Source organism: Pholcus phalangioides, unplaced genomic scaffold (genome assembly GCF_987345545.1).
Source record: "Pholcus phalangioides strain wild (caught in Gottingen) unplaced genomic scaffold, Ppha-v1.0 ptg000042l_1, whole genome shotgun sequence".
NCBI classification, from domain to species: Eukaryota; Metazoa; Arthropoda; class Arachnida; order Araneae; family Pholcidae; genus Pholcus; species Pholcus phalangioides.
In genome coordinates, this window is record NW_028301628.1 from 12,701,451 (window position 1) to 12,719,302 (window position 17,852).

At 37.7% G+C, this 17,852-nt stretch overlaps 1 protein-coding gene across 1 annotated transcript in view; it reads left to right on the top strand.

Moving 5' to 3' along the window:
• Positions 1 to 17,852, top strand: part of LOC149064491 (uncharacterized) — a 117,861-nt gene that overhangs the window by 66,736 nt on the left and 33,273 nt on the right. Inside the window, exons 8-9 of the mRNA XM_089254758.1 lie at positions 3,385 to 3,456; positions 7,519 to 7,590. Coding sequence (XP_089110884.1) covers positions 3,385 to 3,456; positions 7,519 to 7,590 — 144 coding nt within the window. The remainder of the gene's footprint in view (positions 1 to 3,384; positions 3,457 to 7,518; positions 7,591 to 17,852) is intronic.

Below are 17,852 nucleotides of genomic sequence, written 5' to 3' on the forward strand. Positions count from 1 at the left end.
TACTACTTAATATTGAAACAAAAATATTTTTAAGGAAACAGTAATTTTCCGGATATTATGCTGAGGTGAGCTCGGAAAGAAAAGTCATCACGTCTCCGTGATGACTCGAACCCAGGCCCTCTTGCATACCGGGCAAGCATGCTACCATCTACACCACTGGAGACACATGAATCTGCCTTCCTAATTTCACGCACTGTGTCGTGAGGCGCTGAAGTAGAGGCATTAGTAGCCTCTCTTAACTTCAGGAAATGGCCCCCGGGTGGGACGGTTTAGAGAGATATAGATGGCTTTATTTCTCAGCCAGAGATATCAAGGAAACAGTAATTTTCCGGATATTATGCTGAGGTGAGCTCGGAAAGAAAAGTCATCACGTCTCCGCCGGGACTCGAACCCAGGCCCTCTTGCATAAAAAATATTTTTGTTTTAATTTATTAATTAAAACAAAAAAAAATTGATAAATTAAACAGATTCTTTCTCAGTATTAGAACTGTGAGATGCTTTCCATACTTACCAATTAAGCTAACTGATACACTATGAGGGCCGGCTCGGTACGAGTTCGAGGGCCCGACCGAGCCCAAACACTTTAGGGGGGGGGGACCCCTTGATTTCATATATTTCAAGAGGGAAAAGTCGGCTTCCAAAATGCACACAAACTTGGAGTTTGGAGAAACGCTCAAAGACACTTGAATGAAAAAAACCATTGAGTAAAGAAGAGAATTATTGCGTAAGAAATAATTTCAGAATTATTGTAAAGAATAATTTTAAGAATAAGTGGAAGTAACTTCGGAATTATCAAAAGAAACAAAACATTTATTGAAGTAATTATGAAATTAATTAATTTCACGAGAGAAATAATTTCATAATTATTGAAAAAATAATTTCATAATTATTGAAAAAATAATAATTTCCCATTTATTTAAAGAAATGCAGTAATTTCCTTATTAGTGGAAGAAGTTATTGAATCATTACTTTTAAATGATAATTAATGAAAAATATTTCCTGGACAACGAAAGAAATAATTTCAGATCCAGTGAGAGAAATTATTCCAGAATATTGAAAGAATGAATTCCACAACTATTAAAAGAACTATTTCATCAAACAATTGCCGCCCGGCAGTCGAGTGGTTAGGGAGCTAGCCTCTCAATGTGCAGGTCTGGGTTCGGGCGTGGAGGTTTACTAACACTAATAAATTCCCTGGGAATACGTGAGGATCACGTTATCATTAATTAAAAAAACAACAATTATCAGAATTGCTGAAAGAAATAATTTTAGAAATAATGATAATTCCAAATTAATAAAAGATATGAATCCTATATATATCTAAAGAGCCCAGCTCATGGGCGTCGGAAAGTGTTTGAGACCCGTGGTGCTCGTCTTCAGCGTCATATAGGGGAGATTATAATTTCTGAATTTATTTTATGGAGGTGCTCGAGCACCCACAGCTACCCCTGGCTCCAACGCCACTGACCTTGCTTGATTCGGGGCCAGTAGGTCCAATCGTCAAGATTCCGTCATACATTATGACGTCCTTTATGAATAATGTATATGTGGGCGCGGGAAGGGGGTGTGGTGTTGTAGTAGTAGTAGTAGGTAGGGCCTCCAAAAAAAATGGCTCGGGGGATCCGTGATGTTCTTAAGTCAGCCACCTCGTTGGGCAATTTGCCTGTTGTGGCGTTGTATTTGTATTTGTACATATAGTGTAAATAATTAGATCAACACTGCAAAATATGACATTTTGTAGATAATATTTAATCAAATAATCATAATTAACTGCATTTAGTAACATATACCAGTATATACCAGTATACGAGTATAAAAATTAGAGTAGGTAATATATGCATTATGACGAATGTTAAAAGAATAGCATTAATTATAGCTTAATGACGTCCTAACAGGCTGATGAAGTGACATTCTGTCACTGCCCTGTTTTAAATGCCCTTCTGTTTTTTATTTCCCCTCCTGCCTGCTTAAGCTTTCTTTTCCTCCTAGATTAATACCCGTATAACCCGATGTGGTAAATATTAAACTGTAAGTAGTTTAAAAAATAATATACAACCATGGTGAGAAAAACACACTACTAGTCCAGGATGTCTTAGAAATGACTCAGGGGTATGCACTGTTTGCCAATTTCAGTCGGAACCCACAGGCCACTATCTCATATATATTTAGGAACATTCTTACTATTATAATCAAATCGATTTCAGTTTTAATACTTTTTTATTGTCAAGAACTGAAGGCGTTACACGCTTTGCGAGTATTACGGTGTGATTTTACTAGGCGCAAACATCAACTGTTAAAAGTTCGTAGCAAACTTGATAATTCCATTTATATTATTGCTCAAATAATATTTACTAATATCATATTGTATTGTTTCTTTTTATTTGGCACATAAATCGAAAACCGATCACCAATCGCAACAGTTGCGTTTTTTATTTGATAGATGGCAAAATGGGGTTCTAGTTTAATGATATTTCTCAATATAATAAATACATCCTGTGCTGTATAGTAATTTCTAAAAGGCATGTTTTGGCAGATGAAATTCAATTTTCACCGCTCTCTTGGTTGCGAACAAAAGTAACTATGAAACCATTTCTTCATGGTTAATAAGTTTTTAAAATATAACTTTAGGGTTTGAGAATGACTTGGAATGTTCCTGTGTACATAGATTTTTCTTGCTACGGAGAAAAAAAATTCCCTACATTGTATAAGGTAGCATGTTATTTTTTGTCATTCCGCACAGATATAAAAATTCTGTGCTCCGAGAAACATCAGGTCTGTGCAGGTGAAATTGAAGAGAATTCGCCCACTATCATGCGAAATAAAATTTTTTTTTCCAGCTTAGCAGGATTTTTTAAGTCGGCAGGGGTTCCAATGCGTATTATTAATTATTTGTTATTTACGTCCTGAATATACGAGAGAAAGCGTTGAAGTAGGGTTACCAGAAATTGCTAAACTTGGACATCAGGACGCATGCGAAAGCGGGTTGGGACCCCAAATTTGGTTCGCAGGGGCTTCCGAGATGATCAGGACTAATCCACCTACAGACATCGGTTCTTAACCTATGGATCGCGACCAAAACTTGGGTCGGAGAGGTCATACAAATCCACTTACAGTCCCGTCATGAATGCAATTTTTTGCACCACTGGTTACCCTGATTTCGAAAGAAAAAAAAAAGATTCATTGGTCGGGAAGTTGATGGTGTTATTGATTTTGGTTCGCGGTTAAAAAAAGGGTTCGAAACGCAGGCTTAAATTCAAAATTCGATTTTCGTTTCTTGAAGATATAACGCAGGGGTTTTGCGTTTCCAATTTATTCAAGTGAAGTGCAAAATGAAATGATTTTTTGAAGTGTTTTTATTAATAGAAGAAATTATTTTCCTCACAGATATTTGACAAGCAACAAAATATCATCATTGGAGAACGGAACCTTTGCGTCAAACAAACACTTGAAACATCTGTAAGTGTGAAAAAATACCGTACTCACCCCATATCAGCAGGCATGCCGGGAAACAGCGGGGGAGACCAAAATGCCGGGCATACCCGTACTTTCCGACGTATGCCGGGAAATCGGAGTCACAGATTCAGTGGAAAATTTCTCGAAAAACTTCATTCTGAAAATCCATTTCCCGTCATGCAGGGAACGGAACCAAACGTTCAAAAAGCTGGTGGCCCTCGAGTTTCACAGCATGTCGGCTAATGCATGGGAATACGGTATATGTTTTTTCTGGATTTTGAAATCAATATTTCAAGTTGACATGTAAACTTACGATGAAAATTATCATTGCACAAATAGTTTTGTTTAAGAGGATGGATGTCATATTTCAAAAATACAGCAACCCAATTAAAAATGCAATTACAAACAATATAAATACATGATGAAATATTATACAATGCCCATAAAGAATATATATATATATATACTTATGGTTGTCCGATTCTAAGTACGGACAGATTGTCTATTTACCCCAAAATGTTTATCGTATTTCTTTTTAAACGAAATTTGATAAAATATCAAGCATACGCCATAGTTAATTTATTATGAAAATAACCATGATATATTTGTTCCAGTGAATGTGATAAATTGGTTACAACGCATAATAATTGGTTAATATGCATAATTGCCAATAGTATCGTTAAGTTTGATGAATTTCACTTTTACCGGCGATTATGCATAACACCAAGTGTCGTTGGCAAATTTGATGAATGTTAAAAAAAATATCGCTTTTACCGATGATTGTACATAGTACCCTAGTTAATTTGTGAGTTTGGTTAAGTGTGAAAGTAATTTTCCATACAACTCATTGCCCAAATGAGTCTCTGTAAAATGTTTGATGAATATACTCGAACCCCAGTATAACGAACTCCTATTTAATGAGTTTCACGCTTTCACGATTTTTTTCCGAATCCCGTTCCTTTGCGAATCTGTTGAATGGGAACTTGTAAAAATTCATTAAATCGAAGAATTTGTTAAATGGGAGTTCATTATAAAATTTATTAAACGAAAAACCATTATATCGGTGTATCATCGTAAAAATTTAAATAAAAGTTCGTTATATCGGGATGCAATCGTAAAATTTGTTTAATTGGAGATCATCATATCGGGTGCGATCAAAATATTTGTTAAATTGGGAGTCTTATATTAATATATATCAGGATCTGATTTCAGAATTTGTCAAATAGGAGCTAATAATGGAAGGCATTTCGGGGATGTTTGAAAATATTCGTTGAAACAGAGTTCTTTACATCAGGATCAGACTCTATCTCACAAGTACAATAGGGGTAAGACCAAAGATAGTTGTCACGCTTTTTGCATTTCAATTAATTTCGGGCATGCAATTCAAACCAGTCCAAATGTTTGATGCATCTACATCAAATTTTTATTTTCTATTTTTGCGATCGCAAAAAAAATCACTCTTTCCACGAACTAGAACTTTAAAAAAAATTATTGTCGACTGTGACAACCCCAGCTCCATGTACGGGGCAAATTGTCACAGACTACGTTGTCTCACAACATTAATTAGGCATTAACTCGATAGTAAACATTTGAAACGGTAGAACTAATTAAGCTTTATACAATTGATCATGGATGCTCTTGGCCAACTCTATTTTATTATCATTGTACCCATCAAAATGGGGAAAAAAAAGTTGAAATAACTGATCACACTTAAGTTTATATAGTTTTTTATTAAGTATCTTTATTTTTTTAAGTATCCCCCTTCTCTTGCTGGTTACACACGAAAAGTATGAATTTTGATAACAATTTTTTTTTTGAACTGCAATTTGTTTGAATTTTACTCATGGCCGCTTTTGAATAGTAATTTTGACTATTGTGACAATCATTGCCACTTGTACGCAGTGGCATCTTAACAAAAAGTGTGCGCGTGTGTGTGGGGGGGGGCGGGGGTAAAACGGGTCCCCGTACCGCACAGAGTGAAATAATCACAGTCCTCCAAATTATTAAGAATTTTGATTGAAACACATATAAACATATTGAATAAATAAATTCAAGGGGCTTCAAAAAAAGAGCTCTTGCCCCAGACTCGCTTTTGGAATCAACGCTGAGGGCATTTTTATATATTCTCTTTCAGAATATTTATATTATATCTGAAATTATAATTTCTCAAGGCTCAGTTGAAATACAGTTAATGAATTCGGTATAATATGGTACTATTCTTTTGTTAGTTTACCTTACTTGGTTGATTTCTTTTAATATCTATGTATAATGGTAAGTTGTCTCATGAGACAACTAACCCCGTTTCGTCTAAGATGTTGTCTCCGACAACAATTTTTTTTGTTATCAAAGAACTAGTTAAACAAACTGTACATTAAGGGCAGTGGGCACCATCTATGCTCTGAGAAATAATGCGTGGGGCAACTTATCGGCGCGACAGAGTCGAGCCCCAGTCCCCCTTACGGTCATCCAAATAATGAATCTTATCACGGCAATAGGACCTATTTTTCATATTCACCAATACGAAATGGTGATTATGCATATTAGCCGGCTAATATGACGAATTTCGTGCGATTTATCATGTTCACAAACGAAGCTTGGATAATATACATATTCGCTAGCAAAAGTGATAATTTTTTTAATATTCATTGAATTTAAAATAACGACGTGTGAGCATAAATTTAAAGAAAATTCATCAAGTTTACCAAAATAGTCGATTATGAGTAATAACCGGATTCATGGCATTTATTTACTTAACATATTAACGACACGTTCACGTGGGGGGAATGTATTCTTGAAGAAGATTCATTCCGTATTTAAGTAATCCAACGGAATATACGTATACTTAAGTATTTTTTTCTGTTTTCCGTCCCTCCAGCGATTGGTTGGTTAACGGAACGATGCACAGCGGACAGATGAACATGGTTCGTTTTTCTGACGTGCAAGTTATTTTGTGTCTATGTTCGTCCGCTAATGCGTCAGAGAGAAATAGTAAGAAGTGAATGGGGCAAAGCTCTATGTTTATCTCATTCACATCTATTTTGAGTCCTATACTTAATGTTTTGACTGGGTACGTAAATGCAACCATACACGCGTAGGGTGAAGGTATTTCTTTGAGACAAATACAGGATCACTAATTGTTTATGGTAATTTTAATTTAGTAAAACTTTTTCCCAAAGAGTTTTCCTTACGTATTTCATTCATGTTATCGTTTTTATGAATTTTTTTTCCGAAAAAGTTAGCTATTAAAACTTTGGCATGTAATGGGTTAACCCCTTGGCCGCAGAGATAGACGAAGAAATGATTCTCTCAAAACGGTAGTGTTAAAAAAAATTCCCCTTCTTTCAGTTGTCTTTTGGGAAAGATAGATGACATTGAATATCACATACTTAGCAAATACAGTGAAATCTATCTTTCATGTTTTTAACCAATCAGCAACGGCGCAGTTGACTTCCGAAATCGGAAACCAGCGTACACTATTTCCGTACCCTAAGACGGGGTGCAGACAGCATGAGATGAAAACCCGTCTTCGACGAAATCAAAAATTAGTCCCTTCATTGATTAATGCTTTGCAAAACGAAAAACTTGTCTGAAATGTAATATAATTTCATTCTCTTGACGTTCCGCTTCGTATAGGTGTCACTATACAGGGTGCATAGGTAACAGGACGTATGACACTTTACCTGCACGTTGATCCTATAGGCATACTTTCAATTAGAAAAAGTATCCAATTGGAATGTGAGTACGTGTGTGTAGTGAACCGTGGTAATTTAAGAAAGCCTTTTGAGCATTTTTTAAATTGGAATACGAAGGACGGTTGAAGAGATAAAAACAGTATTAGAGCTTACAAGGCATCCTGTATTTACATATTATTTGCATAGTCACATGAAAAATAAATAAATAAGAATGAAACACAATTTTATTCTTTTTATCTGTCTTTATTACAGTAACAGATTTTTTTTCATTCGATCGGTAATATTGGCAAATTAGTATTAATTATAAATATTTAAAAGCGAAAGAACGTGATATGGAAATTTATGAATGTGTTTGTTTCATGTGTTTATATAGAGTGTTGTCGCACAACGATTTGACATCTATTTCTACCGGAGCATTTTATGGACTCTTAAATCTGGAGGAATTGTGAGTATAAAATATGAAAACAATATATACATTTATTCCATGTGGATTCGAAAAAACGTCTTCGAAGTTAACTAATTTTTCAATAATTAGTTTTTTTTGGTATTAACATTCACAATAAATACTATTATTTCTTATTCACTCGAACCGACACGCGTTATACGGGGTGGGCAAAAAGTCCGTAGACACTTTAAAAATGAATAAAAACCGGAATAATAACCTAAATAAGAAAAAGTTTGCAGGGTTAGCATCAATAGGTCACGGGAATTCCTTCAAGTCAGGAGAAAATAACTTAAAAAACAGCCAATAGGTGGCGCTGACGTATACAAGTCAAAGAAAAGAGAAGCAAATAACGAACAGAATGCCTCCAAATCGTTTATTACAGCACTATGTGTTCCACATGACCACCACCAACACAGGGATAACAGGGGAGTCACAAATTTAGCAACGGCAGAGTGCAGCAGGTCCACATACACGGTTTACAATGGTGAATTGATTATGGATTAGGAGCGTAAGTTCTTATAACCGTCTGATTTGCATATTTCCACCTAAGTCAATCGTACGAGCGCCACCTATCCGCTGTTTTTTGAGCTTCTACGGACTTTTTGCCCCCCCCCCCCCTGTATGTATTACTCTACCATTTACATCATTTTTATCTGTACAGATTCTATATTATTTTAAATAAGGATTAAGATTAATTATTATCTGACTATGTGGGTTAACATTTTATAATTATAATTTTCTTAGAATAATAACATATAATCGACTTGGTTCCCTCTCATCACACTCCTGGTCACATTGGCTCCGTGGGATTACGTAATGTGTCGTACTTTGACATTAAAAAATTCAACGTGTTAACGTCATACACAAATAAGTCACGTTTTCGCAGCTCAAGGACTGGTGTGGTTGACTTTTACTTCACTTCAGCCTCGTCGTCGGAAAATATTCGTCGCCGTGGGTTGCTGTGAGGGGTGAGTCTTCTGATTATGCCGATTTCATTTTTGTTGGGCAGTCAGTGCGCTTGAAAATGGGAAGTAAGAGTATGTCGAAACTGTGTTTTTGGCATGGGATTTCTTTTGCCAGCCATCGTGCGGCATGGGACAAGGTATCTAATGCTTATATTTCATTACTTGAATATGATATGAACGCACGTAGTGACGACGACGAGGCCCCTAACGAAACTAGTGTTAGACACGACCTAATAGTCGCCATACTAAAAACTCTCGACATGCATTCGTCCCGTACGAGACATGCAGAGATTAAATCGTCTTCAAGAGGCGCGTGCAGTGGTAACAATTCTTTCTGTGAACTTATTGAACTGGGCTTTAGGCTCACAAACTGTGAAGTTGATTATGACAAGTACGAAATTGAGGATGCTATGATATGGAAACTAGGTGAAGTGCTCGATGCCGAGGCATCATCTTGTGGTATATTTCGCAAAAACAGCCCTTCTCCCCGTCAATCATCTGATGACGATGCAAATAGCGTCAATGGAAAGGGAGGTCAGAAGAAAAAGAGAAATAAGAAGAAAAAGAAGAGAGATAATGGCCCGAAGGACATTATTTGTGAGCCCATTATTGTAGAAAGGTGTGAGGTGCCCCAGGGTACCCTGTGTAATGATGGTTCAAACGAATCCCCACTTGTTAGTGCCTACGCTGTGGCCAGCGCATCAAAGGTCGATTTGGCCAATGCTGTAACAGCCAGTAATGACGTAGTCGCTCCAGCCAATGGGCAAACAGCTACTTGTGACGTCATTGCTACAGCCAATCAGGACTCAACCAGCAATAAGACGCGCAGGAGCGATGTCACTAAAGCTATACTATCAACAATTACCGTAGGAAATGCGGGAAATACAGGACAAAATATCGGAAACTCTGGAAATAATTCAAAAAATGAAGAAATTGATGATCCAGACCCTGATAATCCTAATCAATGGAGAGAAGTCTCTCATAAGAAAGTTCGCATTCCCCCATTGACTCTTACCAAGTATGGGAACTGGATGGAATTGCTGCAAAAAATTAAAAGCACCTGCCAAGAGACTTTTTCGGCAAAAACAGCCGGTAAAAATATGATGTTGTTTTTGAACTGTGAAAATGACCACCGTGCGATTACAAAAATGTTCGATGCGAATAACATAAAGTATAGCACATACATGCTCCATTCAGATAAGACAATAAAAGTGGTTATCAAGGACTTAGAAAGAAACACCCCCTGTGAAGTGATCAAAGAGTCGCTGGAAGCCGAGGGCTTCGAAATCATAAATGTTGCTCAGTTAAAAAGCCATAGAGGACAGGGCCCTGACAGAATAGTAGTACCAATTCCGATTTGGCTAGTGGAAATGCCCCGAAAAAATCGGAGTAAGGAAATTTATAAGTTGACTTCTTTGAACTACATCAGAATTCGAGTTGAGATGTATAGAAAACGCCAGGGTGTGTTCCAGTGTTTCAATTGTCAGGCCTGGCGACATACATCGAAGTCATGTCATAATGATCCACGCTGTGTCAAGTGTCCAGGGGAACATCACTCCTCTGAATGCAGTCTGAAGCGGGGTGAGCAAGACCCGATATGCACCAACTGTGGAGGAAAACACAGTGCAAATTATAGAGGCTGTTTATCGTGCCCCACTAGCAAAGGCAGAATGGCCAGAAATGAAAACATGACAAGACGTCCAGATATACCAACAAACAGACCAAATATTGGTATGCATAATCGTGAAAATGATAGACAATCCGACAAGTTGAGACCAAGTCACAAATCTCAATATAAATCTCAAGATGACCATGATGATGACTGCTCAAGCGTCAGTTCAGCTAGAGGCTGGCCCAAAGGATGGAAGGGAAGGTTCAACGAACCTAAAAGGACTTCTACTGTACCAACGGCCGAGGCAGTGCCAACTCGTGATGACGAGAGTGCCGTGGTTCAGCGGGCTACCGACGAGATGGTGCCTTTTGCCAAAATACTGAGGTCCCCTCCTCGACGAAGTGAATCACCGGCAACAGCTGTTAGAGACGTGCGGGTCTCCAAAGCAGCTTCCAATAGCAGTAAAGTAAACTGCAATGTGGTGAAACCAACAGCTTCGAATCAACGATCTGACATGTGTGGTGGCAACCGTGTGGAAAAAGAACCCACGAAAATAGCAAATAACGATATCAATATGAACTCTAATAGCATAATTTTCCCGATTCAACAACTAATATCTATTACGAAGGACTGTTTTCTGAAAATCCTCAGAGCTACTTCAAACGAGGAGAAAATAGAAATCTTCTTCAACTGTTTTCTAACTGCAGCTGAACACTTATTTGCTTCAACACTCATAAATGTCTAGTACACCAAATGTTGTGTTGCATAACATGAAGATCATGGCTTGGAATGCCCAAAGCTTGGTCTCTAGCATGACTGAGTTCAGGGACATCCTTGACACTGAGGGTGTTCATTTGGCACTGGTGGGGGAAACTTGGCTTCGTCCTTATCACACTGCCAAAGTAGCAAATTATGACTGTATCAGACAGGATAGAAGCTTTGGTCCAGGAGGAGGAGTAGCTATATATGTAAAGCGACACATTAATTATGATATTATTCAGCTACCTCCCTCGACACAATGTGAGGTAATAGCAATAGAGATCTACGTAAACAATCAAAAAATTAGGAGAGGAGTGTGCTATAAACCTCCGAGAAATACTATAGACATTCCACTTTTTAACGAATTTTTCAATTGTCAGTACCCAGTGATAATGTGTGGCGACATGAATGCTAAATCCTTTCTGTGGAACTCGTACTCTACAAACACCCAAGGCAGGGTGCTCGAAAATTTTTGTATCAGAAAGAGCATTCAACCTTATGCGCCATACACTCCAACTCATTTTCCTGACCAGGCTGGCCAGTCACCAGATATTCTTGACATAGCGCTTGCTAAGAACCTTACATTTGGTATGTCGGTTCACGTTCAACCTGTCACGGATTCTGATCACAACCCTATATTTCTGGTAGCGGATTTCAATATTCCTTTTATATGTAAACCAAAGAAAATAGTGATATGGCCATTATTTAAGCGAAAGCTGGCCAGAATCACCTTGCCTTCCTTTACGGGTGGCAATATTGATCAAATTGAATCTGACTTATTGTTTCTCACAGAAACCATCACTAACTCTGCTAAGGAATCCACCCGAGATGCTCCCACTAATAATCCACTGGGTATTCCCCGCTGGATTAAGGAACGCATCAAATTAAAAAACAAATTTAGGAGGAAATGGCAAAGAACGTTAAATACGTACTACCAAGATAGATACAGATCTATAAAAAGAGAAGTATCTAGAGAAATCAAAGAATTTATGAGTGAGCGTTACTTCAGCTTTTTACGTGAGGCAAATTGTGCTGATGGCACGTTATACCAAGTGTATAAAACATGTAAGCCCACTTATTCGAGGATTCCTCCGATTGTCGGCACAAACAGAACAGTATATAGTGACAGTGATAAAGCGGAAGTATTTGCTGACACATATGAGAGACAGTTCTCTCCATGTGATAACACTCCTCCTCAGCTTATTGCCAGTGTTGACAGAGAAGTTCAAGTATTCTTTAGGGATATTCCCCCAGAACAACCCTCTGCTTTATTTCCTACGAACACTGAAGAAGTAACAAACATTATCAAAAACCTCAAAAAGAAAAAAGCACCTGGTCAGGACACCATCACCAACAACACTATCAAGAATCTCCCCGAAAATATGGTTCGCCAGCTGGTCAACATATTCAACGAATTACTTCGTACAAACCACTTTCCGGCAGAATGGAAACTCGCTAAAGTTAAGGTCATCCCCAAAGCTGGACATGACCTACACTATCCGCAGAATTGGCGCCCAATCTCACTTCTCAGTTCATTAGGGAAACTTTTTGAGAGAGTGGTAGCCATCAGACTACACAAATTTGTAGAGGACAATAACATTATCGGTCCAGAGCAGCACGGTTTCCGCAGCAAGCACTCGACCACCACTCAATTATTGCGGTTCGTAGAACGAATTCAAGAAGCCAAAATTTATAAAGACACTGCAGCAGTAGCCTTTTTCGATTTAAAGAAATCTTTTGATAAAGTTTGGCACAATGGCCTGCTGTTTAAGATGATTCGCATGGGAATGCCGTATAACATCATCAAATTTGTGAGCAATTATCTCGACTCGCGCTCTTTCCGAGTACAGATAAATGACTCAATATCTAATTCTAGACAGATTCGTTCATCAATAGCTCAGGGAAGTGTGTTAGGTCCTATCCTACACAATTTTCATATGAATGACTTCCCAGTTGCCCCTAAGGGTTTCACCGCTCTTTATGCCGACGATAGTGACCTTTGTTGCACAGATAGGGACCCTGGCAAGGCCCTTTCAAACTTGCAAGAAATGGTAAGATTGGTCGAGCGCTGGTGTGTGCGAACCCGTGTTGAACTGAATGCAGATAAAACCAAATTCATGTGGTTCACTAACAAGTCCTCATTACCACAACAAGCACACATAGAGGTACAAGGAGTTATAATCAACCCAGTCATTCACAATAAATATTTGGGGGTGATAATGGACAAGAGATTCAGTTTCTCCCGGCAGTGTGTTGATACCATCCGTAGGGCGACCGTGGCCTCGGTCATGCTCAACAGACTAAGCCACAGGCACTCAAGTCTTTCAATTCGAAATAAAATTATTCTGTATAAGATGGCAATTAGACCGATTCTTCTGTATGCTGCGCCTGTCTGGTTGTTCTCGAAGAAAATGAATATCATCGCTTTGGAGAGATTTCAGAACAAGACTCTGAGGAGATACACCGGACTACCTTGGTACGTTAGAAACGTTAATATCAGACGTGATTCCGGAGTGGCTGATGTAACGTCATATGCAAAGAAACTGGCAAAGAACTTATTTGATAAATTGAACGATTCTGAGTTTCCACACCTTGCGGAGATTTCATCATACGACAGTAGACACAAAGCACGATTAAAAAGACCAAAAAATTTTCTACACATGCCTCGACCTGTGTTGCCAGGTCTATGAAGATTTGAAAACTTTTGAAAAAAAACAAAACAAAAAAAAACCCCCTTGGGTCTCAGGTGAACCTACGTCTTCACCCACCTTATTAGAATCTAACTATCATTGCAAAGCGCACTACTGCACAGGAATTGGCAGAGTCATGATGAAGGGGGTTTGATGGATTATAACTAGCCATTGGAACCCCGTTTCACCAATTACGGTTTTCGGTTTCGGTTGGTTCCCTCTAAAGCTTCTAACAAAGTGCTCCACAATAAACTTCTACTTACACTCCGAAACCTTGTCCTATGTGCCAATTGCTTAAATGGGTGGAAGCCTTTCTTATCAACCGCAGCCAACTTTGTCTCCTTCAAGGGCCAGAACTCCCCATTTCTCCAAGTTAAGACTGGCACACCCTAGGGTTCGGTCGTCTCGGCATTATTATTATTTTTTAATATGAACGATCTTCCTAATTTCATCAATTGCCATATCAGACTCTTTGCAGACGATTGCGGCATCTACCAAACAGTGTACAACGAATCCGACCAAGCATCTCTCCAAAATAACCTCAACATTATATCGGAATTGGTTCTCGTCCTGGCTTAATTCTTCAAAAACAGTTTTTATGAAACTTACTCGCAAAAGACATCCTCTCGATTCTTCTCTTACTCTATCAATAATTCTCTAATATCAACGAGATTTCCTATTATAAAGAATATATTGTTGAATCAAATAGAAAAGAGTTCTGAAATCCACTAAAATAGGGAAGTAAGTATTTCAGAATATTTCTTGTATATATTATAAATAGTACCTAAAACATTAGCCACCTTATAATTGGCCAGTAGAATCTCTTATTTGATATAAAATTTGCATTTTGTTAGAATTTTTGTAATTAAAATTGAATTATAGCAATTGATGAAGATTGATTTTAGGTAGTACAAGAAATGTACATATTACAGGTGTATAATATTTTTAGTTAATAGTATGATATTAATTACTATGGAATGTTGTGTCTTTCATTTTTCATATATAGAGAACATATATTATTTTCTTTAGTGGTAAGAAAGTTAATTACTATATTATCTAAGTATATTTTATTTTCACATGTAGAAAGCATATGTATTTTTTGATTTGATAATTTATCATAGATTTTGATAATAAGAAAGTAAGGACAGATTTTGATTGAAAACATTGTCTAAGGGGGGGGGGGGAGAAGAAGAAGAAGAAGAAAAAAAAGGAAGAAAACAAAAAGCAACCATGACTGTTTAGGAATGATGCTACAATAATGATTGACCGATCCTGCGTAATGGCTGAAGGGCTCACTGGAAGGAGATTTTGAAAATCTGAGGGCTGCAATTACCTGGGGGAAAAAAAGAAAGGGGGGGGGGGTGGATGGGTAAAATTGAATAAGAATATAACATAAGGTCTAATTAAAACTTTTCACGTTAGTAGTGAAAACCCATGATGAAGGAGATGTAGATCTAAAATTTAAATATTATTTGATCTGGCGCTCTGTATCACTTGTTCACGGTTACGGTCACGGTCCCATTATAAATATCTGGGTGTAATTATTTCTGCCGAGCTCCGTTGGAACCTCCATGGTGATACGTCTTTCATATATAAGGGTCTCTAAAAACTCTTTTTTTCGTCGTCGAAACCTTAAAAACTCCACCCGTCACATCAGACATCTCTGCTTTCAAACCTATATCCTTCCTGTAATCTCATATGTCTGTGAAATCTGGAACCTCCATACTCTCTTCAATATAGACAAACTAAAATCTATTCAAAATAAATCCGCCTGCTTCATTTTAAACTGTTGGTCATCCTCCGTCTCCGTTACTGAACTTGAGCTCCAACTCAATATCCAAACACCTTACACCCGTAGACCTATCTCTCGATTAACTTTCCTTTTGAAAATCTTTCATGGCTATTTTCATATCGACACTTCCATTTTTTTAATTTCAGCTTCATACTTTTCTAATAGAATTAACCATTACCATAAAGTGAAACCCATCTTTGCATTCACTGATTGCTTCAAATTTAGTTTCTTTCCTCGAACAGTAACGAATTGGAACTATCTCCCACCAAACATTATTGATTGTACAACAATTTCCGATTGCCTTTGTAACATCAACCGTCTCTTCTGTCAAACTTCACCGCATTCCCTTGTATAGGCCTTGGCCAAGCAATATTGAATAAATAAATAAATAATTAACATTAATTATATATTATCTGATTACACGGATGAACTCTATTTACATTAAGGAGGGTTAATTGATTTAATGGAAATTGGGCAGAGACCCATTTATTCCCAATGGGTCGTTTACGACCAATGCCTAAATGCATTCTCTTTGAGACGAGCTAGTGCCAAATGGATCGTTTACGTCCCCTGCCAGATTTCTATGAAAATATATAAGATTTGTTTTTAAAAAACTAACAAATTTGTCACATTCTTGACATATGTGCAGAAAATGTATGGATTTATCTATTTTGCGGGAAAAAAAGTTTCGGTCACAGAAATTGGGGTAAAAAGTCAACAAATTTTGGCTTTCTTCCTTTTAAATATAACGTGATCCTCACGTGTTTCCAAGAAATCCATTTGATGTGGCCAGAGAAATTGTACGGAATACCGGAATGCAAATCGTACTTGATGAAGATTCAGATTTATTTTTTTTGACGCTACAAAGAAGAAATGAAGAAAAAAAACGCAATTCCAGCCGCAGGCTCTATTTGGCGTCACGTCAACAAAATACATAAAAAATAACTCGTCTAGATTATACGGCAGGAATTTATTTCTCACTTTAAAATGTAAAACGAACTACAAATGTTCGGCACATGCACCGAAATATGCTGCTAGTACTGCTATTTTACCGTACATGCGCTCTCTTCGTACACATTTTTCTGCGGATTTCCTAACGAGTTGGTAACATTCAGGAAAGTGTTGGAGTATGAGTGACCGTAATGCATTTATATTGTTAGAATTGTGCTTCTGGTTTCGAGTTCTTGCTGGTGATGCCACGTGTCTTCCATATTTCGAAACGGTAAATGCTTGAATTCTCCATATTTATGTAAGTATCATGTTTGTCTGCTTGCTCTCTGCTGAGAGACTTTTTCAAATGGGAGACGGGCTCGCGCGCATTCGCGCTCCACTGCCGTATGCAAGAACATCCTCCAGTCGCGGGAAAAAACCATTTACATTTGCCTACAGTAAGTCAGATTCAATAGCAGAGATTTCGCGGCGTGTGACATCTTTCAGCAAGAACGAGGTCAGTGGGCCAGCTGAAATTCAGGTTTTTGAACCAATCAGTAACTGTGTTTATTCCGAGAATCGAAAACAAGCGTGCACTATGTTCGTACCCTAAGGGTGCAAACCGAATCGCGGTAAATTTGATGATTTTTCACAATGTTTTAATGGTATGTATTTATGGGACAGTCAGTCTGTAAAAGAAAATAAAATTTTTATATGGCCACCTTATAAAAAAGAGAAAAAAAAGACTATCAGTAAATTTTGCGCCTTTTTTTATTGCATTGAATGAAATTTCAATACAGTATTCAATACAATCCCGTGAAATTTGGATGAATATTCGTCGAGATATATATCTGTGGTTAACTTTTTTTTAAACGTTTTCTCTCTCACTTAATTAACTTTAATTTCTTTTAAAGGTTCTTCTTTTCATCTCTTGATTTTTTATTCAAAAGTTACGGAGTGAATTTCTTTCACTGTGCAATGGAGAGAGAGGCGAAAATTTACAATTTTTGAGATTTTTTTTGATGAAATATAATGCGTATAACAATTCTTGTTTCTATTGCGCTGAGAGACGTATCATTCCACTCTCGCTATTGCCACCATCTCAGGACCATTTGCTGAACTTAGGAGAGGGAGTCCACTATGCCTCTACTTCAGCGTCTTACGCCAGTGTCTAAATAAGGAAATATTGTTTGCGTCTCCAGTGGTGTATATGGCTGCTGTAGTGGTCAAGTGGTCATAATGATGGACTCGCATCGCAAGAACCCGGGTTCGAACCTCACAGTGGTGGTCGGCTGAAGTTGGTTTTCCGGTGGTTCCCAAATTCAAGGCGTGAATGTGAGTCGATCTCCCCGTTAAAAAGTCTTGCCGCAGAGAACAACAGGCCTACAACAATATAATTTTTCTACCACTACACATAGTTAGAAAAATTGATGCCAGATGGCAGCTCTACGCATAATGGCAACCATTACACAGAATCACGTTAGGCCCACAACACATACGCGCACAGGTTCTAT